This window comes from Gopherus evgoodei, chromosome 5 (genome assembly GCF_007399415.2).
Source record: "Gopherus evgoodei ecotype Sinaloan lineage chromosome 5, rGopEvg1_v1.p, whole genome shotgun sequence".
Lineage (NCBI taxonomy): Eukaryota > Metazoa > Chordata > Testudines > Testudinidae > Gopherus > Gopherus evgoodei.
This window is the reverse complement of record NC_044326.1, coordinates 137,138,574-137,155,432: the sequence shown is the minus strand read 5'-3', so window position 1 is coordinate 137,155,432 and position 16,859 is coordinate 137,138,574. Positions and strand designations below refer to the sequence as shown.

The 16,859-nt window shown below is 44.9% G+C and overlaps 1 protein-coding gene across 11 annotated transcripts in view; it reads right to left on the bottom strand.

Moving 5' to 3' along the window:
* Window positions 1–16,859, bottom strand: part of EPHA5 (EPH receptor A5) — a 422,435-nt gene that overhangs the window by 145,557 nt on the left and 260,019 nt on the right. For 6 of the 11 annotated variants that reach the window (XM_030565412.1, XM_030565416.1, XM_030565410.1 and 3 more), the window contains one exon: window positions 9,775–9,880. In XM_030565412.1, the coding sequence (XP_030421272.1) occupies window positions 9,775–9,880 (106 nt within the window). The remainder of the gene's footprint in view (window positions 1–9,774; window positions 9,881–16,859) is intronic. The other 5 variants (XM_030565409.1, XM_030565411.1, XM_030565414.1 and 2 more) reach the window with 1 other exon arrangement.

The window sequence follows — 16,859 nt, the reverse complement described above, 5'->3', positions numbered from 1 at the left end:
ACTAACACAGGACTATATGGTGACATCATCTGTTAAGCAGAACTTCCTTGTTGATTTCAATGAAGAGTTCTGCATGATGTACCTCATGATGGGTGACAACCCCTCACCATGGTTTGCGATATCTTTCCCTTCCACCCTCTCATTAGAAACTTTGACTGAATATGCGACAAGATTTAGACATGCTAAATGCATACCTACTGTTAGCCATTCTTCAAGATCCTCACACCTGCCAAGTTCCCTGCCTGATGCTAAAATGACATCCTGAAAAACACTACTTTAACTAGGAGTCGGTCTCTGGGTCTTAGTGCTTAATAATGGCCCTGGCCCAAGTGGGGAGCATTCAGCTCACTGTCTGAGCAAGGAAACATGAGCAGAGTGAAGAGTACTTGGATTGGCTGACCCTCTAAATATCCCATTTTCCTAGCTGGGAGCAACAGCCTCTAAAAGGACAAATAGGAAGAAAGGTGGCAATTAATCCCTGAAAGCAGGTGGCTTCTGCCTGTCTTTTGAGGCTTTGCATATCTGTGCACTGCTCTGAGGTATTTCTAAGGCAGGGTGGTTGGTTTTGTTTTGGTTGTTGGGTATGAAGAACCAGGTAAGTAGATCAACAAGGGAGGTTAGTTCTAGAGAGAGAGAATTCTTGGAAGATGTAGTTGAGACAGTGATTGTGGCCTGCAGGCTGGCAAGACTGGGCCCCTCGGATTTGGAGAGGCGTAATCTCATCCAGAAGAGTTGGGAGAGTGACTAGAACTCTTTTTTAATAGGGCAGCTGACCAAGTTTCATTCTACTTATAGTAGCCAAATTCACTTTGAGTGAGAGGGCATTGCCAAAAAGCTGAGTGGCCATTGGGGTGATGACCTGGGGCAGGATGCTGTAGCTCTTGGATCAGCTTCCACTGACTTAAATGAAAGCAGGATTGCCCTTCCTGTTATTGGCTGTGACTCTTGACAAAAGTGGGGCCTGTTCTCCCAAAGTCCTGCTTGTTATCAAATGTATCTTGGGGGTGAGGTGTAATGCACTGTACTAGGAAACAGACATAAATCTTTATCTGTATATTTCTGCCCGCTTTCCTGTAGGGCATCACCTAAGATGCCCTACAGGAAAGCGGGCAGAAATATACAGATAAATATGTCCTTTAAAATGGCACAACAAGTCATGACTCATGCCATGAAAATCTGTCACTACTTCTGAAAAGCATTATCTACAAACTGTCTCCCGTGTTTCCTACGGAAATATCAAGTAAAGTGAACTATTTTAAAGCTCTGGCACATACTGTAACAGTAATTTTCTTAGTGGAAAAACTCATCTGTTGTGACCTTCCATGTCACAGAACGTTGCAAATCTTGGCTCAGCACCTCCGGTACACAACTCACTCACCCCAAACCTCTCTGCACTGCGAAAGTCACCTTTTAAAGAGATGTACATTTGTGTCCAGAAACTAGCCATCTGCAGCTGCTGGGGCTAACATTTAAAAGGCTAAATCAACTGAGGTCAAGGTTGGATAAGCTGCAGAAGCCAGCAACTGCCAATACCCAAGTGGCAAAATTGCCTTTTCTTTTCCTTTTGAAGGCTGATTCCTTGCCAAAGGAGAAATTCTATATACAGTAACTCCTCACTTAATGTGGTAGTTATGTTCCTGAAAAATGCAGCTTTAAGTGAAATGATCTTAAGTAAATCCAATTTCCCCATTAGAATTAATGTAAATAGGGGAGTTAGGTTCCAGAGAAGTTTTTTTCACCAGATAAAAAACATATTAGAAATTGTTTGTTTAAAACTTATGCTGTGTGTGTGTGTGTGTATATATATATATATATATATATATATATATATAACCCGGGCCAGTGGGGTACAGGAGTCTGGTAGAGGGCGAATATATTGGTCACTGGCTGAGTAGTTTTCTGTTCCTGAGTGACCAGAGCAGGGGCTGCACTAGAGTAATCAAGAACCTGCTAGAACCAATTAAGGCAGACAGGCTGATTAGATCACCTGCAGCTAATCAAGGCAGGCTAATCAGAGTACCTGGGTTTAAAAAGGAGCTCTCTCCAGTCAGGGAGGGGGGAGCCAGAGGAGAGGAAGTGCATGTGAGGAGCTGGGAGCAAGAGGCGCAAGGAGCTAAGAGTGAGAGGGTGTGCTGCTGGAGGACTAAGGAGTACAAGCGTTATCAGACACCAGGAGGAAGGTCCTGTGGGGAGGATAAAGAAAGTGTTTGGAGGAGGCCACGGGGAAGTAGCCCAGAGAGTTGTAGCTGTCATGCAGCTGTTACAGGAGGTACTATAGACAGCTGCGATCCACAGGGCCCTGGGCTGGAACCCAGAGTAGAGGGTGGGCCTGGGTTCCCCCAAATCTCCCAACTCCTGATCAGACATAGGAGGAGTTGACCCAGAGTGTGGGGAAGATCACTGAGGTGAACAAATCTGCCAATAAGCGCAGGACCCACCAAGGTAGAGGAGGAACTTTGTCACTATATATATATATATATATATATATACACACATACACACACACATACAGCATAAGTTTTAAACAAACAATTTAATACTGTACACAACAATGATGATTGTGAAGCTTGGTTGAGGTGGTGAAGTTAGAGGGTGGAAGAAGAGGGTGGGATATTTCCCAGGGAATGCCTTACTGCTAAATGATGAACTAGCACTCGGCCGAGCCCTCAAGGGTTAACACGTTGTTAATGTAGTCTCACATTCAACAAGTCAGCACAAATAGAGGGGGGGGAGACAGCATGGCAGACAGAGACAGACACACACCCTATGTGTGTGAGAGAGATGCCTATTGCCCCTTTAAGTACGCTGACCCCATTCTAAGTACATTGCCTTTAAAAAGATCAGGCAGTTGAGGCATCAGCTGCTACCAGCAAGCTCCCTCTGTCCTGTCCCCACCCTGCTCTATATGGAGAAGGGGTAAGCGTGGGGCAGGAGGAGTAGTGGGGAGGGGGACACTCTGACATTAGCCTCCCTCTTCCCCCCTCCCCTGCAGAGCAAGCAGGAGGCTCTGAGGAGCAGCTCCAAGGCAGAGGGCAGGAGCAGCACATGGCAGTGGGGGGAGGGACAGCTGAACTCCTGGCAATTGTTAGCCTACTGGGTGGCTGCTGCACAGGGAACTTAGGGGAGTGGAGAGCCAATGGGGGGCTGTTGGCCCATTCTGGTTCCAAGCCCCCACCAGCTAGCTGCAACGGGCTGCTCTTCCTGCAAGCAGTGGACAAAGCAGGCAGCTGCCAAACAACCTTATAAGGGAGCATTGCGCAACTTTAAATGAGCACGTTCCCTAACTGATCAGCAACGTCACAACAAAACAACGTTAACCGGGATGACTTTAAGTGAGGAGTTACTGTATGGATCATTGAGGGCAAGGGGCAGTTTTCTTTGTTTCAAATGTATCTTTCCGAAGGTCCATGACAGACTCTCTTGGATTCTTTGGCAGCTCACTTTAGATGAAAAGGTCATCAATAATCAGCAGTGCATACATGACATGTCCACACCCCATGCGTTTGCTATTTTGAGTGGGATTTTCAAACACGTTGTTCTAACTCTACGCCCACTGAACTCAATAAAATCCCACCCCTTGTTCACGCTATAATGCTATAAAACTTTTTTTTAAAAGTCTCTTTACACCCATCTTAAGATTCATAGTGTTACAAAGGAGCCTTAATGTAAAGAAGAATCAAGCCTGTTAGTATCATGTGCTATACATTATTATGTACACTTATTTAGATCTACACACACCTACACATACATGTCAAGTGAGAGGCCTATTTTGGCAGCTCTGTAACTCCTTAAGGGCCAGTGATATATAGCAGGCTTGAAGTTATATTACTTTGAGCCTATGATCTGTGTCCCAGGCTCTGTAACAAACCACAGAGTTACCAAAGTATCTTTTGTCTCACGTGATGCTTTCACATTTGGCTACCTCATGACACATTCCTGCAGCACGGCTGGCATGTCATGCACCCAGCAAGACTCCTGTGATTCTCTTATAGATCTTCCTCCGGGCCAGCAGGGTCTCTGGGGCAAAGGGATAGCGAGACATCAAGCTGTCTCCTCCTGCTTTCACTGCTTCCCTGGGTGGATCTGAGCCCAACATGGAGCAACTGAGAGCAGATGGTGGTAGCAGCTGTGGCTGAGGGGACGGGATCAGAGAGGCTGAGAGGGGCAGAAAAGGGCAGAGGGCCCCAGAGCTGCAGAAGGATTGACTTCTGCCCCCTTGCTCCCACTTGGCACCAGTGGGGAAACAGACACAATGAACCAGTGGAATAGCAACGGGGTAGCGCAGGGCAGCATGGTGGGTCTGCTCAGGGACAATCTGCTGCCGATCTTTGCCTCCTGCTCAGGTGGGTGATGAGTGGCCAGCAAGGGAAGGTCCCATGGGAATGAGTTGGGCTGGGAATAGGAGCAAGCAGGGTGTCTGGGGCCCTGGGAGGCCCTAGTGTTGAAGTCAGCTGGTATGTATTGGAACCCACCTGATCTTAGCCTCCAGCATTTCAAGGGAGGGCCTCAGCCACGGTGCACCTGTGCTGTGGTACCAGCCTGTGCCATGCCACCTGGGATTATCTGACAGCAAGGGTTGGTACCACAGGAGACCATGGAGGGAAGAGAGCGTGTTTTCAGTAACTTCTTCACCCTGGTTAGAAATGACACGTGGTGAGCAGCTCTGAATGGATCTTGGAAGGATTGTGAGACACTGAAATTCCAAAAGGAATTGTTGGTTGTTTGGGGGGCGGTGGATTGTGTTTTGTTTTGTAATTCACACATTTCAGTCAGTAATGAGAATGCGTGCAGTACCCATACAAACACTGCTAGGACAGCAAAATTTAGCATGACTGGTAATTGTAAAATGACTCCGTTTTTTGAGGAGAGCAGGTAACCGTAAGAAACCCATAACGATAGCAACTATATATTGTGTAAATCAATGCTTATGCCTGGCTTCACAGTGGTTTTTGTAAGACAACTCTCTTTCTAACTCATTAACAACAAAGGTTTAATTTAATGAGCTTCCATTTTAATTTTCAGGTCGGATTGTTATGCAATGGCTAATAAATTATTCTATGTCACTTTATCAAAATAAAAAAGCAGTTCATTAAAATAATTATCAGACATTTTGCTCAGCAACTCTATGACCTTGTTCAGAGGACAGATTAGTTGCAAAGAGTTTCCTCCAGCAAGTAGAACAGGTCTGCAATGCAGCTTAATTGTTTTGGGTAAAGCACACACAGTTTCAAATTCCCAGGAACCTCCCGCTTCAGCAACAAACTCTGTTTCTACAGATGGACGCTGGCGTGCGGAAATGCCACAGTGACTAATGGTTCAGCTGACCTTTGGTTTAGGGCTGGCTGCCAATGGGAAGAGCCAAGCTGTTATTTACATTCACTGGAAAGACAAGAGGAACTGCAGAGACACCGGAAGGCAAATAAAAGGAGGTGTGGAAACATCTACCTTAAGGGACCCAGCAGAAAAGAGACTCTACAGCCCTTCAAAATTCCCAGAGGCTGGTCCAGATGTGGAAGCGATTTCCTATGGACCCTCTACGCTTCCCCACCTAGGACCAGTTGAGGGATTAGATATTTGTTGAGACCCTTCTCCCAAAAGGCTCAAATCAGATCTCCTTTCCCAGCCTACCAACTGAGGGAGGTGTTGTCCTCCACCTCCTCCCTCCCTCCTCCCAAAATATCCCAACGTGCTCTTTTACATTCATGATTTAACCTGGCTGATTGAAAGCCAGACACAAACCTTCTCCATCTGGCAGCTGCATGGGGAGCCCGGTCTACTGCAATTCTTGTGGCTGTGCAGCCACAGGGAGGGAGCACGGCCGATACTCTGAACTGGGAATAGCAGAGAGCCGGAGGCAAGGAGCTCAGCTGCCTGAGCTGTCCTACCCTCCGGCTGCTGTACTGCTTTTAACCCCCAACCTAGAGGATTTTTCCATTGTTGGTTCTGCTGCAGGTTGATCTTTCCCCTGTTCGCCTGAAGCAGCAAGAGCGTAACCACAACCTTGTGCAGTGGATCAGTCCAGCTGAATCGGATCCCGGAGTTCAAACTGTCTGTCTTGCTGGAACTCACAAATGGGAAAGCATTTGAAAAGCAAATATCTGACCTTTGGTGCCAGGCACTGGAATGTGTAAATGCTCAACAGACAGAGCATCTTACAGATCCAGACCCTAAAAGGGATTACACCGTGACCTGGCATACATTTCTCATCCTGGTACTGTCGCAGCATGATAGTCACTCCAGGAATTGTCTTGAAATCATCTCCAAGACAGAGCAGCATGACTGAAATATTTTAGTGGCATTTCTGCTTCAGCGGTGACTTTTTTTTTATTTACTTTGTTTAATTTCAAAACTGGCTGCCAGCTTTATGGTTTCTGTGGTAGTGGTTTATTTTTCTGTTGTCAAGAGACACTCAAAATACCAGTCAAGCTTTACAGTTTGCAAGGAAAAGAAACTTCTAAAAAAGCCCTGCAATTCTGAAGCCATTTTGCTAACGATGGAGGGGAATTCGTGACAATTACAAAGCTGCTCAAGGCTTCTGCACCAATCACAGCTGAGGAGCTGACTAGACTCCCCTTGATCTGGGGGCTGAATCTGCATCTACTACCTACTATCCCAGACTTTCAGACTTGAGCAAGAAGCCTTTGAAAACAGCATTTGTGGGACAGTGGGGGAATACCAGTTCTGCCTCGCATTGTAACTCTCTGTGTGTGGAAAAGGAAACTGTCATAGCTCTGCTGATGTCTGTGGAATGCCATTTAGAATTTACACCAGCTGAGCATTGGCCCCCGGGTGTTTTAATTCATGCATTTCCCAGAAATGTTCTGTTGAGGTGGGAGAGGCAGGGTTCACCACCCTACAGAAGAAGCTAGAGGTTCTGCCTTCCTCAACTACTGATCGGGCCCACTCCCACCAGGCTGCGGCCAAGATGTTCAAAAGTGGCTAGTATTTAGTGCCTCAATTTTGGGGTGCCTGACTTGAGGGATCTGAAAGAGGCCTGATTTTCATTAGTGTGGAGCACCTGCCTGCTGAAATCCAGGCCCCTTGCACATATCTCAAGGTGGGTGCCTCAGACCACTGCTCAACTCTGAAAATCTCTCTGTAGGTGTATTTTGGCTGGTTCCCCCTCCAGACAGTGCAGGGGTGGGGAGAAGCCTTGCCCATTGCTCTGTCCCCTCCTACACACACAAGCTGACCCCAGGACTTGGGAATGTCTTCTGTGTCCCCTAAGCCTGGATCAGTGGACAGGGATGGGAGCGCGGGGCCCCAAAAAGAAACATCCCTGGTCACTAGGGCCGTTAAGGGTGGCAAAATAGCAGAGGGCATTAACATTAGCCAGAGGAGTTATGGGTAACAAAGAGTTTTTACAAACATATCAAGGCATACTGCTCAAGAGGAAACTGACAGAAGCCCATTAACAAAGGAGAGGGAAATTAAATGAACTAGGATTGCAAAACAGCGAAGACACCGATACACTGCGGCTCGGGGCTCTCCTGGGCCTTCGGTGCCATGCCATAGAGGGAAAGAGCAGAATGGCCACCCAAATGAGCATTCAGGCAGCAAAAGTGGGCTTCATAGCATGTGCTTGCTCCTTGCCAGGAGCCTGTTGGAGCTCCAGTCTGCCCTTGCCCCACACCCACACACGGTTGGGGATCTGCATGTGTGGGTGGTAGGAATGTCAGCGCTGGGAGGGGAGAGAGATGGCAAAGAGGCGTTCTCTGTGGCATGCTAAGCACAACGCTGAGCAAACACTAGCACAGAATTCAGCATGGATGGGCAAAGGTGTATTATAGGGAGTCAATGGAAGGGGCAGGAGGACCCCCAGGGTGGCGTTGGCTTTCCTTGCAGCTATCCCAGAATCCATTGGCAGCAATTAGCTCAGCAAGTCCCCTGAACTCAATTACAGGGAAGCTTTGAGGGTGTCCATGAGCCTGCCCTTGACGAGAGATGCCCAGGCAGGCTACCTGTACCTCTGTGGACAGGAAACAAACCAGCATGACCTTACAGCTGCCCTTGGCCTGCAATCATGCTACTCAGGCTGGCTGGCCTCGGCACAGACTGCTTTGTGTCAAAAGAAGCTAGTCTCCTTATTGAAATAATATCCTGATCCAGCCAGTAACTTTCCAGTTGCTCTGTCGCCATCTCACAGCTATCCCTACAATCGGTCACCATTATACAGCCGTGCGGTATATCCAGTATACCTCGCACACAACGATATACGGCGATCAAAGGGGAAAACATCTACTTCCCTTTGTGTGGTGGGGAGGAATGGGGAGAGGCAGTGAAATGTACAGATGTTGGCATGGTGTCTTCTGTTAGTTTGTACGAAGGGCGCTGGACTGGTTTGACAGCTGCCATAAAAAATAATTTGCATTGTGCTTTGATAGGAGTTCATTAAAAAGATATTTCATCCTCTATTGGGAATATGTAGTATATGAACACATGTCTCATATCCTGTATATTGGCATCTATGAAAAATTAGAGGTGCAGTAAAAATGGATATAGACAGAAATCATAGATTTTTCCAACCCTGCTGTTCATTTTGCATTGAAGACTTCTATTGACTTCAGCTGGAGTTGTCAAGAACTGTACGGCTCCAGCCCAGTCAGGTACTGAAGCATCTGCCTGCATGTAATCACATGAAGTCAATTCAAGTCACTGAAGTCACTGGGACTACTCCTTTGGTTCAAGTTAGGCACATGCTGAAAAACCTCGGTGACTCAGGCCCTAAGGACGGACCCTCCATCAGAGGGTAGCTAACTACTGAATTTACCCATATTCAGTGTGTACTTAATTTTTTATGGCCCAAAACCTGAACACAGGGGGTGAAATCCAGACCCTACTGAAGTCAGCGGCAAATTTGCCACTGGGCCAAGATTTCACTTCTTGTCTGTATTCATGTTTTATATCACCACCCAGGGAGTTTTCCCGAGAAAGGCCAATTTGCAAAATATGAGTGTAAGCCATGTTAGAACATCTGGATTTGAGAGTGACTGTGTATAAAGGTACTTGATTCCACAGTGCATCAGGGGACCTTTTGTACAACACAAATTCTGCTTATTTTTAAACAAATGAGAAAACACTCTGGTGCGAAAGGAAGCTAATAATGAAACAGGGTCTATGTATATCAGTAGTGCCCCAACTTTTTCTGTCCGCGCCTCCCTCTCCAGTACTTCACAGAAGAGGCTTACTCAGCAACAGAGCTTGGGCTGAAGGCAGAGCTGGGAGCTGAAGTGGGGAGGGGGGAGAAGCTGAGGCTAGAGGGAATGCGGGCAGAGCTGGGCTGGGGATGGAGCAGAGGTGGAGTAGAGCTGCAGCTGGACGGGGAGCGGAGCAGCACTGCAGCAGGGCTGGAGCCGGACAGGGAACGGACCAGGGGATGGAGTGGAGCTGTGATTGGGGGCGGAGCAGCACTGCAGTGGGGCTGGAGCCGGACAGGGGACGGACGAGGAGGTGGAGTGGAGCTGTGACTGGGGGCAGAGTGGGGCTCAGTGATGCTCCTTCCCTGCCCCTCCCCACCTGCCATGTGCCCCCCAAATGTTTCTCTGTGTCCCACAGTTTGTGGGCCACTGATCTAGATAGAGATGAAAATCACTGGGAAGCAAACTACATATATAACGGACAACATGTGTTTCTGATTTCAACATATTTATAAAATCAGGATGTCCACAAACTGCACTGTGTTACATGACAGCATTCCCTCATTTTCTAGCCTCCACCAAAATATAGATATCTATATAGGCGGAAAAAGTATAAATGCACAGCTCCTTCTCTTACCTTCCACTGAGAAGGAAACCAATCACAACCGCCAACAGGATAACTCCCACTGTTACTGACACAGCAATTATAGGAATCTGGCTCTGATCACTGGATGCAGCTACTGCTGAGATGAGAAACAAAAAATGGAGATTAAGGTTAAAATGATAGCCAATACTCACAAGAAACTTTATTTCAAGGCTGCCAGAGCTATTGCAGTTTCACCAATTCATTAATTATTTCACAGGTTGGTTGGTTGGTTTTTCCTCATCTATTCTTTTTTGAAAGAAAAATGGAGGGTGGGGGGAAGGGTTCAGGTTTTGGAAACTTTAATTTACCATCCTCATCAAAATGTCACAGAATTTCCAAATGGTAAACTGGAATCTGTTTTCCTGATTGTGCAGTGCTAGAAATCAGTCAGGGAGGAGGAGATGGACACCAAAGAAAGTTCTTTTTTTTTGTGTGTGACTATTTAAAGACAAAGTTTGCGGATTTAATTCCTATTAGCTGGAAGATATGACATAACAACGGTCTCTTAAATAAAAGGCAGATATAATGCCCATGACAAGACTGAATAAAATTACCTCAGCCTTAGGAATCTTCTGAGGCACCTGCATTAACTCTTTGTAGCACCTCCAGCGTAAGACCAGCTGGTGCTCTTTGGAATAAAGTTGTGCTGAAGACTAATCTTTTGGTTGATGTCTGTTTACTGTAAGGAAAGCAGAATTGCTTCCAGATTGTGTCCTTTCAAAAATCCCCCTCTGCAGATTGCTTGAGAGGAAGGATTGTTGCATGATTAAAACACTGGACTAAGGAGACCTCAGTTCAATACCTGGCTCTACCAGCAGCTTCCTGTTAGACCTTTAATAACAGACATATTAAGTCTGTGCCTCAGTCCCTGTCCGTAAAATGGCGATTATAATAGCACTTAATCTCTGCCTTGTCTGTTTAAATTGTAAACTCTTTGGTGAGGGAACTGTCTCACTATGTGTTTGTACAGAATCTAGCACCATCAGGCCCTGGTCTTGGCTGGGGCCTCTCAGCACTTCTATAATCAATAACAAAAAAATGTCTACTCTTTAGAAACACAGTGTCAGTGTTCAACCAGTAGCTAGTCTCATATTTGAGGTTAAATGCAAGCATTTTAAAATTAATTCAAGCTGTCTCATTTTGGCCTTAAATCATATGACCTTCCTAGTGAACTGCTTGCCTAGAAAACATTAATCATCCTCCTAACTGGGGATAAATGTTATCTGAACCATATTTACATTTTCACTAAAATGTCATGGTTCGAATAGATAATCAGAATCACTCACCACAGTAGATATAAATGTTATAGACAATGGTCACTATTGAAAAAAAATCAAAAATTGCCAGCATTTAACATGCATTGTTTTTTTAGATTAACACAGTGCTTCTATCTCCTTGGAATAGAGATATCTGCAGAATCTCTGCAGTAACAGTTGGCATTCTAGCCTTCATGGTTGCAGAGAAAAGCTTGAAAATGTGAACTCTAAGGGCTGCAATATCACAAAGCAAAGAAAAATTAGCCCAAATTTGGTGTTTTAAAAAATTGCGTGTAATTGAACAGGGCTTGGCAGAATTTGATTTCTATACATAATGTTGATGGACAATATAAATATTCAAGAATTTTTTTTTACATTTTTATCCATTTGTGGGAAATCTTGGGGGTGGTCAAGCAGTAGGAGTAGGGTGTCAAACAATAATTATTTAGTGAGAATAGACACCGAGATTCAAAAAGTTAAAGCTTGATAACGGTTTAACACAAATTATCAATAGCATATGTCAAAATATACAAAGTAAATATAATTACATCTAATTCTAAGAAGTTCTCCTGTGGCATTTTCCTGACTCTGATTTCACTGATCATAGATGGAAACATGCTCTGTCTGTTTGTGTGTGTTCGGTGAGATCAACGTTTACCGACATTCACCGATAAAATTAGACTTGGAAGGTTTAGATTGTTAAAACAATCACACAATTTTTGGGAACTCTTGGGGTTGGCAGTACTGAAAACTGGGTCGAAAAAGTGCTTTCCACTGTGCCTTGGAGAAGGGAGGAGCTGAAGCAGAGATAACTATGCCCCTTAATTTCAAGGGCAGGGGATATTGGCATGTAGAGGTCTCCTTGGGACATGGCTGATCAGGGGAGGCATGGTCAAACTCATAGTTATTTTGGGAGATGGGCTTCAATACAACCACAATTACAGTATGACATGGGGGACACATTAGCACTTTCCCCCCAAAAGATCAGCAGAAACTGATTGCCGTCAAGCAGGCCTTCAATTAAAAGATGGAAGGGGAATAGAGTCCTTAAATTTATGGAAGCTATAAAATAATTGGATAAGGTCCAATATTAAATGTTAAAAAACACATAATGTATTAAACATTGATTTTGCAATAGGTTTCCAAGTAGCACTTTATATGGTAACTCTCTGATTGGCAATTCATTACATATAGTAGGGCCCAGCTAAAGTACAGTCGATGATTTCACAATGATTGGGCCAGAACATTGAATCTTTTTTGTCTAACTACTCAAAACCTACACCATCACCTAGAGATTTTACTAGCATCACAAATGTATAGTTGTCATAGACGGATAGTTAAGGGTTAATGTCTCTTTTACCTGTAAAGGGTTAAGAAGCTCAGTAAACCTGGCTGACACCTGACCAGAGGACCAAAGGGGGGACAAGGTACTTTCAAATCTTGGTGGAGGGAAGTCTGTGTTTGTGCTGTTTGTTTTGTTCGTGGTTCGCTCTTGGGGCTAAGAGGGACTAGACGTACACCCAGGTTTTCTCCAATCTTTCTGAATCAGTCTCTCATGTTTCAAAATAGTAAGCACTAGCCAGGAAAGGCAGATTAGTCTTATGTTTGTTTTCTTATTTTGCAAATGTGTATTTTGCTGGAAGGATTTTTACCTCTGTTTGCTGTAACTTTGAATCTCAGGCTGCGGAAGTCCCTCTAGTCTATATGAAGCTGAATACCCTGTAAGCATTTACCATCCTGATTTTACAGAGATAATTTTTACTTTTTCTTTCTTTAATTAAAAGCTTTCTTTTTAAGAACCTGATTGATTTTTTCCCCCTTGTTTTAAGATCCCAGGGGATTGGGTCTGAACTCACCAGGGATTGGTGGGGGGAAGGGAGGGGGGGAAGGTTAATTCCTCTTTGTTTTAAGATCCAAGGAGTTTGGATCAGTGTAGCCTCTCAGGGTAACCCAGGGAGGGGAAAGTCTGGGAGGGAAAAGGAGGGGGGATGGTTCATTTCTCCTTGTTTTAAGACCCAAAGGGTCTGGGTCTTGGGTTCCCCAGGGAAGGTTTTGGGGGAACAGGAAGTGTGCCAAACACTATATTTTGGCTGGTGGCAGCGTTATCAGATCTAAACTAGGAATTAAGCTTAGAAGGGTCCATGCAGGTCCCCATTTTTTGGACGCTAAAGTTCAAAGTGGGGAAAAAACCTTGACAATAGCAGTTCCATTTGTAATTTTATTACTATTTGCTGGGGGATGGAGAAATAAAGCCAAGCTTGCTGGGAGATGTTGGGGGTTCCCAGGCAGCAGAGGAGAGCCAAGATGTTAGGAATCATAGAAGATTAGGGATAGAAGAGACCTCAAGAGGTTCTAGTCCAACCCCCTGCTCAAAGCAGGACCAATTCCCCAACTAAATCATCCCAGCCAGGGCTTTGTCAAGCCGGGCCTTAAAAACCTCAAGGATGGAGATTCCACTATCTCCCTAGGTAACCCATTCCAGTTCTTCACCACTATCTGAGTGAAAAAGTGTTTCCTAATATCGAAATATCAGGGTTGGAAGAGACCTTAAGAGGTCATCTAATCCAACCTCCTGCTCAAAGCAGGACCAACCCCAACTAAAGAGGATGAATAGCAGAGAGAGGGGGACCTGCATGGTGCGGGAGAGGCAGGCATGGGGCGTAACTGCAGTGGAGGGCTGGAGAGTTAGGTGTATGAGGGGAAAGGGGAGCAGCTGGGTAGTAGTGAGCCAGGCTGCTGGAGAGACAAGACAGTTAGCACCAGTAGATGTGAACGTAGAATCCTCATTTAAAATTAATTCAGGGCAGGATGTGCCCCCACTGCCCTCTTGCCCTGTTGCTAATATCTGCAAGTTGCCGATGTTAGGCTTAGAAGCTGTAAATAACCACGCTGAGTTTATTGCACTGACCGCTGTAGGGCCCAATCCTGCAAACCTTTGACTGGCACATAGCAGAATCACCGGAGTGACAGGTGACAGGAAGCACGATATGTGCCGATCGCAGAATCCTGTCCATAAAAACTAAGGGCTGAATTGAGAGGGGAAGCAGAGAAGCTGCCAGATCTTCTGTGTTACAAGGAGCCCTGTTGGCAGATGGCAGGATTCCAAACTGCTGGCTAACATTGCCCAGGTGGGACATTCATTGCTGCTTCATTCAGCTGGTACATACTGCTCAGTACTAGAGCTGGCAGCTTCTGTTGGCATGCTCTAGCTAGCCAGCCGCACTCCTTTCCCACACAAATCAAGCCTCTTTAGCGTGTGATACACCCTGCAGGGTGGTAGCAGCTCGTCTCTCCCAATGCTCCTGCTTGCTATGAACAGACGTACACTAGCAATTCAGTGTGACAGCGGCTGAGACTGTGTGCAGTATAGGGCCTGCCGATGCACTTTCCCCTCTCTGCCCCACTCAGAGCAAGAGCAAGAGCAAGGTTTCCCTTTTACATGTCTGTCAAAAGAACTGCTTCCTGCGCGGCATGACCAACATTAAAACACAGGCCTAGGAGCTGCCAATCTGAACTGTATTCCTGGCTTTGCCACACGCTTCGTGTGTGACCATGTGGAAGCCATTTAGGGCCAAATCCTCAAAAGAATTTAGGTGCGTAAGTCCTACTGGTTTCAATGAGAGCTAGGCATCTAAATGTCTTTGAGGACCCTTGTCAGAGGGCTTTTTCCAAAGCCCATTGAGGTCAATGGAGCAGCAGTTGAGCAAAACATTTAAGCACATGCTTAAAACCCATCCCTATTCTGCAAGGCTTTTAAGCGTGTGCTTAAGTCAATGCTGAAGTGCTTTGCTGCATAGGGGTGCAATGCTGAATTGGAGCCATTCCATTGACTTCAGTGAGTTTTGTATCAGACGCGTAATCTTTGTGCCTCAGTTTCTCTAGCTGCAAAATGGGAATATTAAAACAGAGGGGTTTGCAAAAATCAATTAATTAATTAGTGGTTGTAAAGTACTTTGAAACATTATGATGCTATGCCTTGTAAAGTACAATGAGCATTTCCAAGATTTACATGATTAGTCGTTCAAAACTATGATTCTTTTGGCTTGTGATATTAGGTCATGGTGGCAATGGACCAAATGTGTAATAGTGCCACTCTATTACTTATTAATATTCTCAAACATGATTACCGAACTACTCTAAATTAGAAATTTTTCTACTGCATCCAGCCCTTGCCTATCATAATACAGAATTATTTTCCAGCATAATATGGTTTGGTTTCTACTTCTAGGACATGAGTTAGTGGTTAATGCAATAAGAAATACATTCAATAGAAAAGGCTTATTGCATTAAGGTTTGCATCATTACGCTATTTGCACTATGTTAGCTTTGCCACTGACCCCAGAGCTAGGATGTGAAAGGGAACTCTCATTGAAATGACAACATTGTATCTTTCTTAAAGAACTTGATGATGACTTTTAAATGAACCAAGGAAGCAGTAATTAAACAGCTGATGAATGTAAATTTATAAGGAAAACATATAGCAGGACTTGTTATTCACCAAAGGAATGAACAGAATATTACAGTGATGAAGCCTCTCTTGCATACAAATAGTACACAAGGTTAATAAATATCACTTGTACAAATTGAAATAGGTACACAGAGTACATATTTTATGACAGTGAAAATTATCACTGACACCACCGCAAAGAATAGGTAAGAAAGGGACAAAAGGTATTTCTCCATCATAGTCTATAAAAGCAATTGAGGCTATGTCTACACTGCACTTTTGCCAGTAACATTTTTGTCAGTCAGGGGTGTAAAAAAAACACATCCCTGGCTAGCTGTGAACTAAATTAAAGTGCTTAGGACTTTGCCCACATGGCAAACAGCTTAAAACTGATCCTTTAAATATAAGCAGGGCCCACACACTCCACAAGTCCATGGAATTCACCCCTGCCACAGAATTACGCTCTGGAATCTGAGCTTCTATTTAAAAAAAAAAAGTAGTGTTCAGTCCTTATGGTTGCTTGAAAACGTGAACTGGTGCAAAGTGATGCAGTGTCACCCACCTGAGCATGCAAGCAGCCTGAATCAGTTGCTCTATGACTTTGCCCCTATGGAATTTAGCATCTGCCCACTGTACCACAGAAGAAAGCATTTCCTCAGAGAACTGGCCAGTTTGCTGCAGTCAGATGCCCAGCACTTTGTTTTCTATGTCCGTGCCCTCCCTGGACCTGGCTGCATTTGCCTCTTGCTCTCCATCTAGAGGAGAGAGCTAACGGGGCTACAGGGCATGCTTCCTGCACCATTACATCGAGCCAGGCAGCAGGGGCATGTTTGTGGGTGGGGAGCGGGGGTAAAGGGTATTTCCTGGCTTTAAATTAGTCGATTTAACTGGCTATGAATTTACACAATGGCATCTCTAAATACGCACCAACAGATTTAGGTCCCAAACCTGCAAACATGCAAGTGTGACCCTTAAGCACATGCGTTGCTCCATTGAAGTTATGCTAGAAGTTAAGTGTGTGTGTAAAGTGTATATGGGAGTGAATCCTTAATAGGCCAAATGTTGCCCTCTATTTTATCTGTACTGTTATTATTGTGAGAATTTCGATACCACCTGGGAACCTCAGTCATAGACCAGGACCCTGTTGGGGTAAGTGTTGTACAAACACTGAAGTCAATAGGGCTGTGCAAAAGGGCAGAAAATAGCCCAAGGAAATGATCTGTCATTTGCGCTCAGGACATAATCTTCAAATGCTCAAACTTTAGATACTCAGAAACATTTTATTTTTTTTTATAAACCAAACAGAATAATTAGTCTTCAAGGAGAACTTTTCCCTGCCCCAGGCCAAGGCTCACATTTCAGACCTTTTGTTA